This window comes from Xenopus laevis, chromosome 8L (assembly GCF_017654675.1).
Source record: "Xenopus laevis strain J_2021 chromosome 8L, Xenopus_laevis_v10.1, whole genome shotgun sequence".
Classification (NCBI taxonomy): domain Eukaryota; kingdom Metazoa; phylum Chordata; class Amphibia; order Anura; family Pipidae; genus Xenopus; species Xenopus laevis.
This window is the reverse complement of record NC_054385.1, coordinates 34,700,341-34,715,938: the sequence shown is the minus strand read 5'-3', so window position 1 is coordinate 34,715,938 and position 15,598 is coordinate 34,700,341. Positions and strand designations below refer to the sequence as shown.

Sequence of the window (15,598 nt, the reverse complement as noted above, 5' to 3'; positions counted from 1 at the left end):
GGTAGAATCTAAATCCCTGGCAGGATGGCCCTCGGAGCACTTTGTTTCTAAAGTCACCTGAAGTTTCCTCGTGGGGCAACTTCGGAAAACAAAGCGCTCCTAGTGCCATCCCGGAAGCAGTTCGGGGAGATGTCGCCCTGAAGAAGAGGAGATTTGTCGCTGGTAGGGTTGCCACCTTTTCTGGAAAAAAATATCGGCCTTCCTATATTCTTGCCGTTTTTTCCTATTAATAACATTGACATCAAGCATCATTTTTACAGGCCAGGGTGGTAAAATACCCGCCAGGTGGCAACCCTAGTCGCTTGGCAACTAAATCTCCCCGAATCTGAGTGTGTGTCTCTGCCATTAGAGTAGTTGCAGTATTTCTGGTCAGGTGATCTCTGAGGCAACACAGAGAATATCATAAAATGGTGGTTGAAGGCAAGAGATGTAAAATGGAAATAATTACTTAAATATATATTCCAATTTGGTAAGATTCTTTTAATATGCCATTTACCTTGACATAAACTGTTGCTTAAATATTCATTTGAGCCGTGCCTGTAGGTCATGTTAATGTGTTATTGTATTTTCCACAGTCCGAGTCTTTTCTTTACCCTTAAAAAACATGGCGCACGAGGCTTCGCTCGCCGCCATTCTGCGGCCATCGTTATGCGCATGCGTCGAACATTCTCCATTTGTCGCATTTTCTTTGTGTGGAGGGATACCTTGCGGTTTTCGTGTAAATACCTTCCCCAGTTGTATTCGGTATCCGGTTGCTGCTGCAAATATTTCAACACAACAAGAATAAATTTTTGTTGTGATCATTTAAGGAGAACGTCGAAGACAGGTCGTCATCTGAGAGAGCCGATTCAAGATTCGCGGATTGATACCGCGGACTACTTTTAGTGGAAAGCGTTCCGGTATTACAACCCGGCGCCATTTCATAAGCAAAGACTGTCAGGCCGCTGTAGGTACAGAGAACCGACACTCCACCATCGATATGGCGGCATCCGTGGGCAATGTGGCTGATAGCACAGGTAGGATATTGTACTAAAGTAGAAGTAAGTATAACAAAGCTATTTTGGCCTAGCAATCCGCAGCTGCGACAACGTGAGAGTGGGGGTCAGTGATAACAAAGCAGCGCCGGGGGAGCAGCCTGCAGTTCTGTCTGGAACCACCACACGAGTGTAAACAGCAAATGACCGTGCATGTGTTCGCCATTGCAGTTAGAACACTATAGTTGATGTGGAATACAGGGAGAGAAGTTCAGCAACAACTAGACCTCGCTGAAGGTTGCTCGTTCCTTAGTTTGGTGGCTTGGATTCCCTACCCAGAGCAGCAGCAGCAGCGTGTTTGTAGCTGTAACAATGCTAGGGGTAACAATAGGATTTCTTCTAAGCACTGGCATAGTCATTTAGCAAATGGAAGGTAGTAAAATAGATAAAACACTTGCACCATTGCAGGGAGCTGGCACTGCAGCTTGAAAATCAAAAGAGCCATGTGAAGGGGCTTGATATGAAAGGTGGGCATATTAGTTGGGCCATTACACGCACACAAGATTCCATTCACTAGCTATGACTAGGGTTGACGCCTTTTCTGGAAAAAAAATGCCGGCCTTCCTATATATTTATCTTTTTTTTTCCCTATTAATAACATGAGGCTCAACCATCCTTTTTACCGACCAGGCCAGTAACATACCGGCCATTTGGAAACCCTAGCTATGAGGAAAAAGGCTTCATGCCTTTGGCAACCCATTTGTGCCTATTGCTGTGGGTCATGGGATGAGAGCTGGCCGCCCCTGGAGCTGTGGCGGTGCAAGAAAAGCCGTTGGGCTAATGATAATGCAAGTGTGACCCTTTAACTGCGTGTGTGACCTTCATGAAAGAGTATTGGGCTGCGACGGTGAAAGAAAAACAACATCTTGCCATCAATAACGCTTGTGTTTCACTATAGTCGTGTGCGACCTGCCAGTATTGGGAGCACTGACGTTATGACACTAAAGGAAAAAGACGTTGTGCAATATAATACTTCTGTGTCCCTATAGATGTGTATGATTTGCCAGGATGAATATTATTGGAGTTAGAAGATGACCAGAAAATACCATTTTTTTCACTTAGGTAGGACTGATGCATGGACACTGCCTTGGCGGGGCGCATCAGCTTATGCATACTTTGTACAAACCATGTAACCAAAAGTGTCTCTTTTTACTAAATACAGATAAGTTCTGTTTAATCCAATTGTTCCTTAAAGTTGTATAATGAGTGCTGGGATCATTTGTTTAGTATATGATATATGCCACACACCCATGCACCAGACTGATTTTAATTGTAACACATGGATGAGTTGCATTCTTTGTTATATATATATATATATATATATATATATATATATATATATATATATATATATATATATATATATATATATATATATATATATATATATATATTTAATTAAGACAGAGACATTTTCTGCTACTGAAAAATGCCTTACTCTTTAAACAACACAGGGATTGTTTGTCCATATATTTCATTATATTTAAGCTGGGGACTGTGTAGGACTGGCCAGATATGGGATGACTTTGACATAGTTGGCCAGCTTAAATATATTGCAATATATGGACAAACAATCCCTGTGTTGTTTAAAGGGTAAGACATTTTTCAGTAGCAGTATGCACAAAATGTCTGTCTTAAATATGTTTATAATGGGTTGAGTGCAGAGGACTTGTGTGTGTGTCTTTGTCAATCCTGATCTGATGAGTATTGGATAACTGGAGTTATCCATCATGTTATTGATAAAGCAATACGTATCCTGTTAACTGAGTGTGAACTGGGGGAGGGGCACAGGAGCTATAGAAGTGGAGAACATACATAATACTAGGGGTAACACGGATCACTAGGGGCACAGGAGCTATGGCAGTGGGGAAACATACATCATGTTTTTATACAGGTCATGGAACTCCGAGGTAATTTCTAATATCCTCATATTTTGCAACTGGGGGTACCTTATTTATTATAATACACAAATTTCAGTGAGTCATGTGACAGAAATGACATCAGAACTCACCGTTTAAGGATATCATTTACAAGATATTCATGGCTTTTGTGTATTATAAGGATATAATATGTTACTGAGGAGTTCCATGACCATATAAAAGCATGAGGCAGACGTGTTTTTATACAGGTCATGGAACTATGAGGTGACTTCTAATATCCTCATATTTTGCAACGGGGTACTTTATTTATTATAATACACAAATTTCACTGAGTCATAACTGATGACATCACTGCACCGTTTATAAGGATATAATTTACAGGATATTCATAGCTCTTGTGTATTATATTTTTATTACTTTATAACTATTTAATTTTTTGATCTTACTGTTCCTTTAACTGTTATGTTTTATTATCCTATTTGTTCATCTTCAACTTCTGCTTTCACACACATGCTGCCCAGACATGAACTTTTGTGTGATAAAATGTGTATCTCAGAATAACATCTGCTTGCAGCATGTACATAGAGATGCCGTTATACATCTGTACGTCAGTACTTGGTATTGCTTCCAGTGATTAGCTATGGGATCTGTACACCCATGTGCATATCACTTATTAATTGCTGTTCATTACTTTATCGAGGAGAATAATGTAACCACTGGTCCCTGGGTGGTGGTACACTGCAACTCTTAGCATGCCTTAACCCTCTGTTATATGGTTACCTTTTGAAAAATATGCACCTCTACATGTAAAGCTGGGGCGTTTTTCTCTGGTAAACTGCAGGTATCCCTATTTTCACTCTTCCATATATATGCCCCTTCGTCTTGCAGATCAAGCTGTGAAAAACATTTAAACACAGCAATTGTTACAAGAAGAAATATATGAAATATTTTTCCTTAAAGTGTTTGAAAATCAAAGTACTGTACAGGTATGGGGCCTGTTATCCAGAATGCTCTGGACCTGGGGCTTTGCAGATAGCGGAACTTGGATCTTCATACTTTTTCTACTAGAAAATCGTGTAAACATTAAATAAACCCAATAGGATTGTTTTGCTTCCAATAAGCATTAATTATATCTTGGGATCAAGTACAAGCTATTGTTTTATTATTACAGAGAAAAAGGAAATAATTTTTAAAAATTTTGGATTATTTGTATAAAATAGAGTCTATGGAAGATGACCGTTCCGTAATTTGGAGCTTTCTGGATAACTGGTTTCTGGATAACAGATCCCATATCTCTATAGCATTTTCCCAAAAGAAAATTAAATTTTATGTTTTTGTAAATATAGTTGTGATTACAAGTTGTTTATTTGACCCTTGTTATTCCCTCCACTGCCAGTTTTTGACTATTGAAGTAGTTTAGCAGAAACCCAGCTGATTAACAGATCAGCAACTTCTGCTAGAGTCATGCAGTGCAGAATGGGACAGGCATAATGTTAATTAAAAATTTCAATTGTTACAAGATATATTGGAAAGTTGCATAGAATAAAATATTCTTTAATAAGGCACTCGCGTCCCCTTTAGCATATAACTTGTAACTGGTGAGTGTATTCTTCCTTGTGAGGGGTACCAAACTTAATTTGAAATCTTTAGAATACACAAACTGTATTTAAGTACAACCCTGGCATTTCTGATATACAGGTATGGGACCTGTTATCCAGAGTGCTCATGGCCAGAGGTTTTCTGGATAAGTAGTTTTTCTGTAATTTGGATCTTCATATGTTAAGTCTGCTAAAAATAAACATTAAATAAACCAAATAAAATAGCTTTGCCTCCAATAAGGATTAATTACATCTTAGTTTGGATCAAGCACAAGGTACTGCTTTATTGGAAAAAGGAAATCATTTTTACAAATTAGAATGATTTGATTAAAATGCAGTTTATGATAGATGACCTTCCCATATTTTGGAACTTTCTGGATAATGGATTTCCAGATAACAGATCCCATACCTGACTGAATTCCAAAGGAACTTACTGCTATCCAGAGCTAATTAAAAAAAAAAACAACAACTTTCTGTTAACGCTTGAGCTGCACACATTTATGAATGCTTAAAAGTTCGTATGCCTATGTATTCAATGCTTTGCAATTTAATAGGTTTGTCTCCTGTGAATGATTTAACTGTCATGGGAAATTATATTGAAGATATAGGTGTAGCCTTTGTATATACCTGCTTGATGCTCTGAGTTTCTTTGGCAGGCTTGTTTCTGGTTTTTCATGCTAGCTATACCTCTGTGCCACACAGATATTCAGCTGGATATAGCTCAAGGCTTCAAAGGACTTACATGTTTTATACCTGTGCCTTGCAAATGTTACTTTACATTGTGTCTTGGATTGATGTCCTGCTGGAATATGGACTTTTGCCAAAGCTTTAGTTGTCTGTAGCAGGCTGAAACAGGTTGTCTTGCGTATTGTGCACCATCTATTGTTCTAGTATAAAATAAAGCCCAGTTCCTGTTGATGAAAAGCAGCTACACATAATAATGCTGCCATCAATATATTAGTTTTTTGCTACAGCAGTGTAGAATATGCGGCCCACTTGTTGCTTTAAAGTTGACCTAAGATATTCTCAGTCTTGTCACATTAACAGTGCAGTCGAGTCTGAAATAGAGACCCAGCAAATTCATATTTTTTTAATTCAGTGGCATACTGAACTTCATCCAAAACATCATTTGCTTATTCAAATTTAAGGGTTGATCACCTTCCAAATACTTTCTTTTTTTAGTTCAGTGGTTTTCAGTTTGTTCACCAGAAATAAAGACTTTTTTCAATGGCTTTCCATCTTTTATTTTTTTACTGTTTTCCCAAAATTGAAGTTTAAAGGGGAACTCCACAAAAACATAACCTAAGCTTTTTGAAAAGTAAACCTAATTTCAAGCAACTTTGCAATATACATCATTTAAAAATATGCAGATGTTTCATGGTTTTTAATGGTTTCTGACAATTCCCTAAGCCTAGCCCCCCCTGCTCTCCTGTTGATCTTTCAGACTAATTTGCTGAGCTGGCTGACTACTGTTACTTTGTATCAGCAGCAATCTGTCCTTAGCCTGCATCCTCCAAACCCCATGATTCCCTGCACACACTTCATTAAGTAAAGGAACATCACAGTGCAATGCATTGTGGGTTATGTAGTTCCTGCATGCTGTCTGTCAGTGTTTTAGTCTCTCCTTCTCTGCCAGGATTTCAAATGAGCTGGATTTCAGCATAGAAAATGGCATTTATTTATACTTTTTGAAGAAACCGGTAACTGTGATGGATATATTAGGGGTTTCTGTGTTTTGAGGGCCTCTTTATCAAATTTTGGTTTGGAAGCCGGAGTTCCCCTTTAATGTTCCTGTCTTGTATTTCAATCTGACAGCCCAGTGATCTAGAAGCATTCTGAACTGTTACAATTTGCTACATTTAGTTGATACAATCAGTTGATACATTTCTCAGCAGTATCTGTGGCGTATTAGCAACTATTGTATCAATTCTAACAGCTGCCTGTAATGAAACTCCGCAGGGACAAAGATGAGAAAAATATCAACTAAATGTATTAATTTAAAGAGTTGGCGACCCCCCCCCCCCTCCCAGAGCTGCTTTAGAAGGTGAAAAGTTAAACATTACACTTCAATATTAGAAAAATGGTCACAAAAATAGAAAGAAAGTAATGGGAAAAAGTCTTTATTCCTGGTGATCTGAAACTAACTGAACTAAAGAAAGTGTTTAAAGGTGATCAACCCCTTTAAGAAGGATTAAATACACTGTATAAGTAGTAAATGAGCTGTAAAGTCATATGACTTTGGTTTGTATTCAGTACATATCTAGTGTGCATATATTTCATGGCATTCTGCGTGGGACCTAAATAAATAACCGGTGTATTTTAACTCTGCAAGGGTTATTGGCATGGTAGTCCAGAATGGAAGCAGCGTTTGTGTTAACAGGATATTGATATATATCATCGCTGGTTATTTATGATATTCCATTGGTAGTGACAAGTATTTTCCAATAACCTGTCTGAAATAGGACTGTGTGCACAACTTTAGGCCATAAGGTTTGCACTCAAGCTTTTTATCTTTTGAGTGAAGTGATACCTTGTTTTTTATCCTGTACATTTCATCATTTTCTGTATATGTTATCTTTTCACAATATTTATTCTCAAAATAAATGCCAACCTACAAAGAAGTTTGCAAACTACAGGTGATAGGTAACGTGAGCTTTTCTCTGTATGCAACATAATTTCATGCTCATACCATTTTTTTTTTTATATGTTGGAAAGTCTGTTTTTCATCTTTTTGTTTTTTTCATTTTCATTTTTTTCTTTTTTCTTTTAATTTCCATTTTCTAATTTCTGTTCCCCCCCCCTGAATGTTTTGATGATTCTCTAGAACCAACGAAACGTATGCTTTCCTTCCAAGGGTTAGCAGAGTTGGCGCATCGCGAATATCAAGCTGGAGACTTCGAAGCAGCTGAAAGACACTGCATGCAGCTCTGGAGACAGGAACCTGATAATACTGGCGTTCTGTTGTTGCTGTCATCTATACATTTCCAGTGCCGTAGACTCGACAGGTATAAAAATCACTTTTGTGAACGTAACTCAGTTCAGAAATTAGCAGCCTGAAATAATTTTATTCTTTATGAAAGATTTAGCTAAAATGTTAATTTGAATGACAAAACAATGAGTTGAATTGACCTCAACACTATAGAATATTTGTATATTTTTACACTGTGCAAGTAACTTTGTACTTCCTTAAGTTAATTATCATGTTGACTTTTTCTGCCTAAAATGTAATGAAATGAACAGGGCATGTTTCTGTTTGAATTGAGGTCCTTTGTATATGCAGCATAATTATTTTACTTGATCATTTATTTTTGCTCCAAAGTGTTTTAGGTTCAGCTTGCCTTATATTTAGAAAGAGGTACAGGTATGGGACCTGTTATCCAGAAAGTTCCAAATTACGCAAAGTCTCCCTTAGACTCCATGATATAGTTAATAAAGTAACCCCTCTTTTAAATTATGAGGATATTATAAAACACGAGTTTCCTCATATTTTGCAACAGGGGTTACTTTATTTATTATAATACGCAAGATTCAGTGAGTCATGTAACAGAAATGACCTCACTACTCACAGTTTATAAGAATATAATTTACAAGATATTCATAGCTTTTGTGTATTATAATTATTCAAAATGTTAAAAAATTATTTTCTTTTTCACTGTAATAATAAAACAGTACATTGTACTTTATACATATATAATTAATCCTTATTGGAAGCAGAACCAGCCTATTGGGTTTATTTAATGTTTACATGACTTTCTAGGTATGAAGATCCAAATTACGAAAAGATCTGTTATCCAAAAAAAAAACCCATTCTGGATAACAGGTCCCGTACCAAAATATTTGATCCAAACCACATATGTATTTTTTTTTTTTTTTTTTCAATAAATAGGTCTGCCCATTTCAGCACGTTGGCTATTAAGCAGAACCCCCTACTTGCAGAAGCATATTCGAACTTGGGGAATGTTTATAAAGAACGAGGACAACTTCAGGAAGCTATTGAACATTATCGTCATGCTCTGAGGCTAAAACCAGACTTCATTGATGGATATATTAACCTGGCTGCGGCTTTGGTAGCAGCTGGTGACATGGAGGGCGCAGTACAAGCTTATGTGTCTGCTCTTCAGTACAACCCTGTAAGTCATTCTTTGTCTATTTAAATGGACAGTACCCCTTATAGACAAATGTATTCTTGAAACCCCAAGTGTCGTTTCCAGAAAGACACAGGGTTTTGCCCTGGGTAATCTGTCCAAAAACTAAATTTGGATGTTGGCAAGGGAATAAAATTCACACAAACTGAATTAGTTGTAGTGGTGATTAATTTATATTTCTTATGCTGAAGCATTCTTCGCTAGAAATTGTGAGGAAAGAAAACCTTCTTTTTAAAGGAAAACTTTAACCCCAAAATGAATATTTAATCAACAGTTTCTATCAAATTAAGTGGCATATTAAAGAATTTTAGTAAACTGTAATATATATTTAAGTAAATATTGCTCTTTTACCTTGAATCACCATTTCGTGATGGTGTCTTTGCTTGCTCAGAGATCACCTGACCAGAAATAATACAACTCGTACTGTAACAGGAAGAAGTGTGGAAGCAAAAGACAGAACTTTGTCTGTTAATTGGCTCATGTGACCTAACATGTATGGTTTGTTTGGCTTGTTTGTGTACACCGTGATCCCAGAGGGCTGCCCTTATTTTTTAAAATTGCAGTTTTCTTTTTTAGGATTACCCAATGGCACATACTACTGAAAAAGTATAATATTATGAAAATGGTTTATTAACATGAAGCAGGGTTTTACACATGAGCTGTTTTATGTAATCTTTTTTTATAGAGACCTACATTGTTCGCGGGGTATCGCTTTTCCTTTAATAACCTTTCAACTTCATGTATAGGTAGCACTGAAGCTACAGCAGCCTCATGTCATAATGGAAACCCACCCTATTTGAGGAATGCTCCATATTATTTATCTCTACCCAACACTTTCGTATTCTGTGATAATGCTAAAATACCATCAGACCCTATAGCAGCAATATAAGCAGGGTTAGCCTCTAAGCAAGCATATAATGTTTCAAAACGTAACATACTGTGTTATGCCATTTGTATCCATTTTAAGTGTCTAAACATGACCTGAATTGTAATTTTTTATTTTTTTTTGCTCTCTCTCCTATCATTTTGACAGGACTTGTACTGCGTTCGCAGTGACCTGGGTAATCTTCTTAAAGCCCTAGGTCGCTTAGAAGAAGCAAAGGTAGGTCTTTAGTATATTGATGTTCAGTGTATGTGCTAACTCCAGTGCTGCAAAACCGTGGCTTTGTCTTAGTAAAGCTTTTATAACTAGTGTTTACAGCAACATGTTAATCAAATGGAGCTGTACAGTGAGACACATGATCTGAGGAGTATAGGTTGGTCACACAACCCCTCAAAGTTTTGAGGAGATGTTCATCTGGTTTCTTAAACTTTTACTATTTTTAAAGGTATTAATCCTGTCCTTGGTCTAAATTGACAAGTCATCTGGAATTGGTCCCTGCACTCCAGCTCATCATCTGATGAATATATGGGGCACTGCAAACCCAAAACAAAAGGCCCATCCATGTTTCTCCTCTAGCCCCAGTGAATGTTGCTCTTTCTTTGGAAGAAAGGCTATTTTAACTTAAATGCAAATCTGACCCAAAAATGTAGTCTGCACTAATTAAAAGCAAATACAAAAAGACAAAGGCTGGTTTGTATTAAGAAAATGGACTGATGGAAAGAAAATGAATATTTAAAGGTGGCTTCTAGCAGTTAGCAGTTACAGACTTTGTAAATTATAATCTATTTTTTGATGTTTTAACAGGTTTGCACTTGTTTGTAAACAGCAGTCTTGTTACAAGCCACCTTGTGCGTCTGCGCTGCTAGGAAAGGAGGTTGGGAGGAACAAGAGGACACGTGATATCCCTGTTACTCCAGACCCCACGCGCTTGCAATTGCTTGGAGTGTGAATGCAGAGTAGCTGTCCATGTGTAATGAGACCAATGGGGAGGGTTAACATTTACAAAATCCACTGTTTAAATTGGTACTAGAAGGGTAAATTTCAGTTTAACATTTAACTTTGTTTATAGGGACTCTGATTTTTAACTACCTGTTGTGGTTCTCAGCTCTTCATTTGGACAGCTAACACATATTACACTTCACTGCTGCTTCGGCGACACTTGCATAGGAGCATTCTGCGCTGGCATAGCAATGCTGATTTCTTTATTTCAGAGTTCTGGAAGCAACTAGTTTGAGAATCTGTTCTTTGGCAAGGATTTAAACTACCTGGACATTTCAAGTAAAATGAATTCTTTCTCTGTAATCCGTGCATTTCCAGTATCAAACCAGCCGTTTCCTGGATGTTTAAGAGCAAAATTTAATATAGCAGTCAGAACCATAAAGCCTTTCTTCCAGTCGTGCACTTTTTTTCTGCCCAAATTTCCTGCATGATGAACATTAATAAAAGCAAGCTTGACATGTCCTTGTCTAAATCATAGAGAATATCCAAAAACATTTCACTTGCTTTGTTGAGATCTTTTACTAATTATATTGTTTTATTTTCTCTTTTGTTTTGGTTTTTACCACTGATATTGTATTTAGAAGGTTTCAGGTGGGTGAAAACTGCTATTCCATGCGTAAGGTGCCTCGCTGAAGGGAGCTCGAGGCCCGGATCTAGGCAGACATGCACCTCCTCCTCTTCCAGCAAGGAACGCACCGAAAAGTCACATGAGAAATATGGTAACGGGTTTGTTACTGCCACAACAAAAACCATTTGCTCCATGCCTGAATCCTTCTGTCTTGTGGCTTCAGAAACAGCTTAAAATGCTTAGTAACATTTAAAAGAGGAGACTATTTGCCATTAGCCACAATCCTTTAAAGGAAACTAAATATGTATTAAAAGAAAAAAAAACTGGAGCTAGTTTAGTTGTAAGCTTCTAACTTCCAAATGTTCATTATTTTTTTTCCTTTTTTTTCTTCTTTGTTTGGACTGAAGCGTTCTGCTCCTCATCATGCGCTGTGAGCCTGCAGTAGCGCAAAGGCTGCGCTGCGGATTGCGCATTGCGTGTGGATTCAAATGTGTGAACAGTCAACTTGATGGGTTAGCTCTTGTTTAAGGCATCTGGGTTACGCATTAGTGGGGTGCTCATTTACAATTGGTATAAATGTCTTTGTCCTATGTTAATGCTTCAGGTTGGCTGTTGACATTTGCCGGTGACACTGCGAAGCGCGGCAACTGCGTAGTTTTGCTGACTAGCATGGGGCCGCCTGCGAATCTAAGCGCCTGCCTTACAGGGACCCTAACCTGTATGCAATCTTATCATTTTTGGTTTTCGTAAAGGCATCCATATATAATTAATTAATTTAGAATAAAAAAAATTTTGCTAACTAAATCAGATCCAGAAAGGAAATATTCATTTTATTCCAATGGGAAAAACAAAATGGGAAGTAATAAAATGTGCAAAGATGTTAAAGTGCTGCTTATATATATTGTATATCTATAGCAGACTGTCTACATTCTTTATGATTCTATAATTTAATAAATGGAATTTATTTTGTATGGAACATCTGTTTACCATTTGGAGATTGGTAGTCCTTAATCATGAGACTTTGTGGTAACTGAAATGCATCTTTCTTTTCCTATTTTATTCACATTCGACTGTTAAACTATTGGCTTTCAATGCACATATCAGGTTAACTGAAAAACGGAGGCTTGCATTTAGGTAAGGGTTTGCGCTGGCGTAGGGTTCATCAGCTTGCACAGTATTTGAAGCGCTGGCGAGCCTATGCTGCAGGTTCACTTTTTTCTGTTTTGAGAACGAATTCTAACATAATTTCTCTTTGTTTTTTGGAACCCCTCTCCCTTCTTTCCTCTCCCACCTTCCTTTGATCATTTAAAGGCTTGTTACCTCAAGGCAATTGAAACGCAACCAAATTTTGCAGTCGCTTGGAGTAATCTTGGATGTGTATTTAATGCTCAGGGAGAGATCTGGCTTGCAATTCACCACTTTGAAAAGGTATTTCCGTGCTCATTCTGTGTGAATTATTTACTTTCTCTATCATATCTGGGAATGCTTTTGTTAGGGAGAGATGCTCTTTACTACGGTATATCTGGTCTTTCAGCACAAGGACACTCGCACTCAACAGGGAATGTGTATATTCACCTAGTGTATACCCAAAGGCAGACAAGACAAAATAGAGTAGTATGGTTGCTGATTCACTAAAAGATATAGTAAAATGCCTATGGTAAAGATGTTGATTGGGTTTTTCACCTTTAAATTAACTTTTAGTATGATGTAGATGGTGATGATTTTTATTTTCTTATGTAGAACTTGATATTCTAAGACAGTTTCCAATTGGTCTTCACGTTTTTATTTTGTGGTTTTTCAGTTAGATTTCTGTATAAATGCTCGAGTTTGGAATTTCAGCAGCTATTTTAGTTGCTAGGGTTCTATTTGACCTAGCAACCAGGTGTGGATAGAATAAGAGACTGAAATATGAATAGCCGAGTACTGAATATACAGATAAGTAAGACCGTAACCGTAGCATTGTAACCCCACAGAGCAATATCTTTTTAGCTGCTAGGGTCAGTGACCCCCATTTGAAAGCCTATGAGGCACAAGCGGAAGACAAGTAAACTATAAAAAAAATACATTACAAAGTTGCTAAGCATATGGCATTTTATAACATGCTAAAATTTAACTTTATGGTGAACCACCTCTTTACAATCTACAACTTCACTCTTAAATCATGTTACCAAAGCAAGAGCTTAGAGACGGTCTTTATTTACTATAACTGGATTTCAAGAGTATTATGTTTAGTCTAAAAGTGCGTAACATAATAAATGATTTGTAATAGATATACAGTCATATGAAAAAGTTTGGGAACCCCTCTTAATTCTTTGGAGTTTTGTTTGTTATTGGCTGAGCTTTCAAAGTAGCAACTTCCTTTAAATATATAACATGCCTTATGATAACAGTAGTATTTAAACAGTCACATAAAGTTTATTGGATTAACAGAAAATATGCATCATGACCAAATTAGACCCCAACAGAGATATTGCATCAATACTTAGTTGAGCCTCCTTTTGCAAATGTAATGGCCTCTAGATGCCTATAGCCTTTGATGAGTGTCTGTCTGGATTTTGGATGGCATGGACAGCCTTCTTCAAATAATCCCATAGATTTTCGATGATATTCAAGTCGGGGAACTGTGCCGGCCATTCCAGAATATTTTACTTCTCCCTCTGCATAAATGCCTTTGTAGATTTCACAGTGTGTTTAGGGTCATTGACTTGTTGGAATATCCAACCCATGTATAACTTCAACTTTGTTACTGATGCTTGAACGTTATCCTGAAGAATTTCTTGATATTGGGTTGAATTCATCCGACCCTTGACTTTAACAAGGGCCTCAGTCCCTGAACTAGCCCCACAGCACAATGTAACCTCCACCAAATTTGACCGTAGGTAGCAGGTGTTTTTCTTGGAATGCGGTGTTGTTCTTCCACCATGCAAATCGCTGTTTGTTATGACAAAATTACTCAGTCCAAAGCACTTTGTTCCAAAATGACTGTGGCTTGTCTAAATGAGCTTTTGCATACTGCAAGCGACTCTGATTGTGTTTGCGTAGGTGCAGAAAGGGCTTCTTTCTCGTCACCCTGCCATACAGATGTGCTTTGTGCAAATTGCGCTGAATTGTAGAACGATGTACAGATACACCATCTGCAGCAAGATGTTCTTGCAGGTTTCGGAGTTGATCTTTGGGTTGTCTGTAACCATTCTCACAATCTTCCACATATGCTGCTCCTGTATTTTTCTTGGCCTGCCAGACCTGGGTTTTACAGCAACTGTGCCTGTGGCCTTCCATTTCCTGATTACATTCCTTACTCCTGTTGAAACTGACAGTTTAAACCTCTGAGATAGCTTTTTGTAGTCTTCCCCTAAACCATGATAATGAACAATCTTTGTTTTCAAATCTTTTGAGAGTTGCTTTGAGGATCCCATGCTGTCACTATTCAGAGGAGAGTCAAACGGAAGCACAACTTGCAATTGGCCACCTTAAATACCTTTTCTCATGATTGGACACACCTGCCTATGAAGTTCTGATCCAACCAATTTGGTTTTGGCAGTAATCGGTATTAAGCTGAGCAGTTACATGCATTCAAATTAAAAAAATTTCAAGGCTACCCAAATTTTTCAATTAATTTCATACAACTGAATACTGCTTCACTAAAAATCTTTATTTAGAAAACACCCCAGTTCCTGTGAAATGAAAGACATACCACTGTTCTCTTTTTTGCTGAAAGTGGAGTATTATTATAAGGCTGCAAGGGGATCAAAACTTTTTCATATGACTGTATACTAGTGATGTGCGGACCGGTCCGAAAACTGGGGTTGGTCGGTGCGGGTCGAGCCCGCAACCTAACCCTTCCGGCTCCTCCATTTATAGATTTGTGATGTCGGTCAGATGTTTCAATGGAGGGGTCAGTTGGATTAGAGTCTGGTGTGGGTTCAGATTTTCTGGACCCACACAACACACCTTTTTATTGTTGCGATCTTTACTAAACTCTTTATTTTACTTTAATTCTTCCAGGCTGTAACTCTTGATCCCAATTTCCTGGATGCTTACATTAATTTGGGAAATGTGCTAAAAGAGGCTCGTATATTTGACAGGTAAGAAGACTTGTCTATTTAATTGTTCTTGTGCCAGATATGTTGCTATGAATACATTATACATTGAATGGTTTATTTGTCCCCCACAGAGCAGTAGCAGCATACTTAAGAGCCCTTAGCTTAAGTCCAAATCATGCTGTGGTCCATGGAAATTTGGCTTGTGTGTATTATGAGCAGGGCCTTATTGATCTTGCAATTGACACTTACCGTCGGGCCATTGAGTTGCAGCCACATTTTCCTGATGCCTACTGTAATCTTGCCAACGCTCTCAAAGAAAAAGGCAGCGTAAGTAGCTTTTTTTTTTTATATTACATCTTTGTGTTAAAAGGTTGTTCGCCTTCCAAAACTTTTTTTCGGTTGATTTCAGGTGGTACACCACATATAAAGTTTTTTTCTATTATCTTTG

General features: G+C 37.6%; 1 protein-coding gene across 7 annotated transcripts in view; it reads left to right on the top strand.

The window, feature by feature from the left end:
- The first annotated feature begins 673 nt into the window (after positions 1–673).
- The window catches only part of ogt.L (O-linked N-acetylglucosamine (GlcNAc) transferase L homeolog), an 80,552-nt gene continuing 65,627 nt past the window's right edge, over positions 674–15,598 (top strand). The window contains exons 1-7 of one of the 7 annotated variants that reach the window (XM_018229083.2): positions 674–1,016; positions 7,367–7,517; positions 8,399–8,642; positions 9,691–9,759; positions 12,419–12,535; positions 15,113–15,192; positions 15,282–15,477. In XM_018229083.2, coding sequence (XP_018084572.1) covers positions 980–1,016; positions 7,367–7,517; positions 8,399–8,642; positions 9,691–9,759; positions 12,419–12,535; positions 15,113–15,192; positions 15,282–15,477 — 894 coding nt within the window. In that variant the 5' untranslated portion in view covers positions 674–979. Of the gene's footprint in view, positions 1,017–7,336; positions 7,518–8,398; positions 8,643–9,690; positions 9,760–9,784; positions 11,259–12,418; positions 12,536–15,112; positions 15,193–15,281; positions 15,478–15,598 lie in introns of those variants that run through there. The other 6 variants (XM_018229082.2, XM_018229084.2, XM_018229085.2 and 3 more) reach the window with 6 other exon arrangements.